At 50.7% G+C, this 881-nt stretch overlaps 1 protein-coding gene across 1 annotated transcript in view; it reads left to right on the top strand.

The window, feature by feature from the left end:
- Window positions 1-166: 166 nt before the first annotated feature.
- Window positions 167-881, top strand: part of GGH (gamma-glutamyl hydrolase) — a 40,532-nt gene continuing 39,817 nt past the window's right edge. The window contains exon 1 of the mRNA XM_004372565.2: window positions 167-323. Within this exon, the coding sequence (XP_004372622.1) occupies window positions 215-323 (109 nt within the window). The 5' untranslated portion in view covers window positions 167-214. The remainder of the gene's footprint in view (window positions 324-881) is intronic.

An 881-nucleotide genomic window follows, 5' to 3' on the forward strand; every position in this document is an offset into this window, starting at 1 on the left:
GCACCGCCATCACGCCTCCGCGGCCGCCGAACCTAGTCTCGCGACCGCCGCGGACGCGCTCGCGCACCAGGACGGCATTTCCTATAGGCTGGCACGGCGGAGCCCCGCCCATGCCTGAAAGGCCCGCCCGGCTCCGAGTCATCCCCTGTTCGAACCTCAGTCTCGTTCCGGGATGCAGTCCCTTTGAAAGGCGGACAGGGAGGCTGCGACCACGATGGCGAACGTGGACCGGCTGCTGTGCGTGCTGAGCCTGCTCCTCTGCGGAGTGGCAAGCCTTGAGCTGTCCGCACCTCCCAGCGGCAGCACCGAGAAGCCCATCATTGGTAAGAAAAGTGTGCGGGGTTTCGGGGGACGCATGCCATCCCTTGGCCTTCCTGGCTCCTGGGCTCGAACTTCGTACTCCCCCTTCGACAATACTCCGAAGTGTAGGGTTTTGACTGTGTCTTCATTTATAGAACAGGTAGAAATCGGACACCATTTAGATCATACTGAAATGTAGCGGATGCCTCGTCGATTTCACTTAGATTAATATGGCTCTTCAAATTGGGAGGAAGGAAGGCACACTGTGAAGAATCCCGCGGAATTATATTTTTCTTTTTATACATAGCCAGGAGTTTCTACAAATTATACATTTTCTGTACATGAGTTGTATTTATTACAGTTTCACTGGCTGAGGGCACATTTGAAGATACAAGGCGTTATACGTATAAAAATGGAATCAGGTTAAGGTCTACCTTGGACTTCGTCATCTTCAGCACTGGAGGGCAGCAGTGGCATGTATGATCCTAATGTACATTGGTGTAAACATGAAGCATGTAATTTTTCTTTTCCAGCAAATCTATGTTTTAAAAAGAATAAAATCAGTTTGTGTTAGAGACACA

Source organism: Trichechus manatus, unplaced genomic scaffold, assembly GCF_000243295.1.
Source record: "Trichechus manatus latirostris isolate Lorelei unplaced genomic scaffold, TriManLat1.0 scaffold00018, whole genome shotgun sequence".
Taxonomy (NCBI): Eukaryota; Metazoa; Chordata; class Mammalia; order Sirenia; family Trichechidae; genus Trichechus; species Trichechus manatus.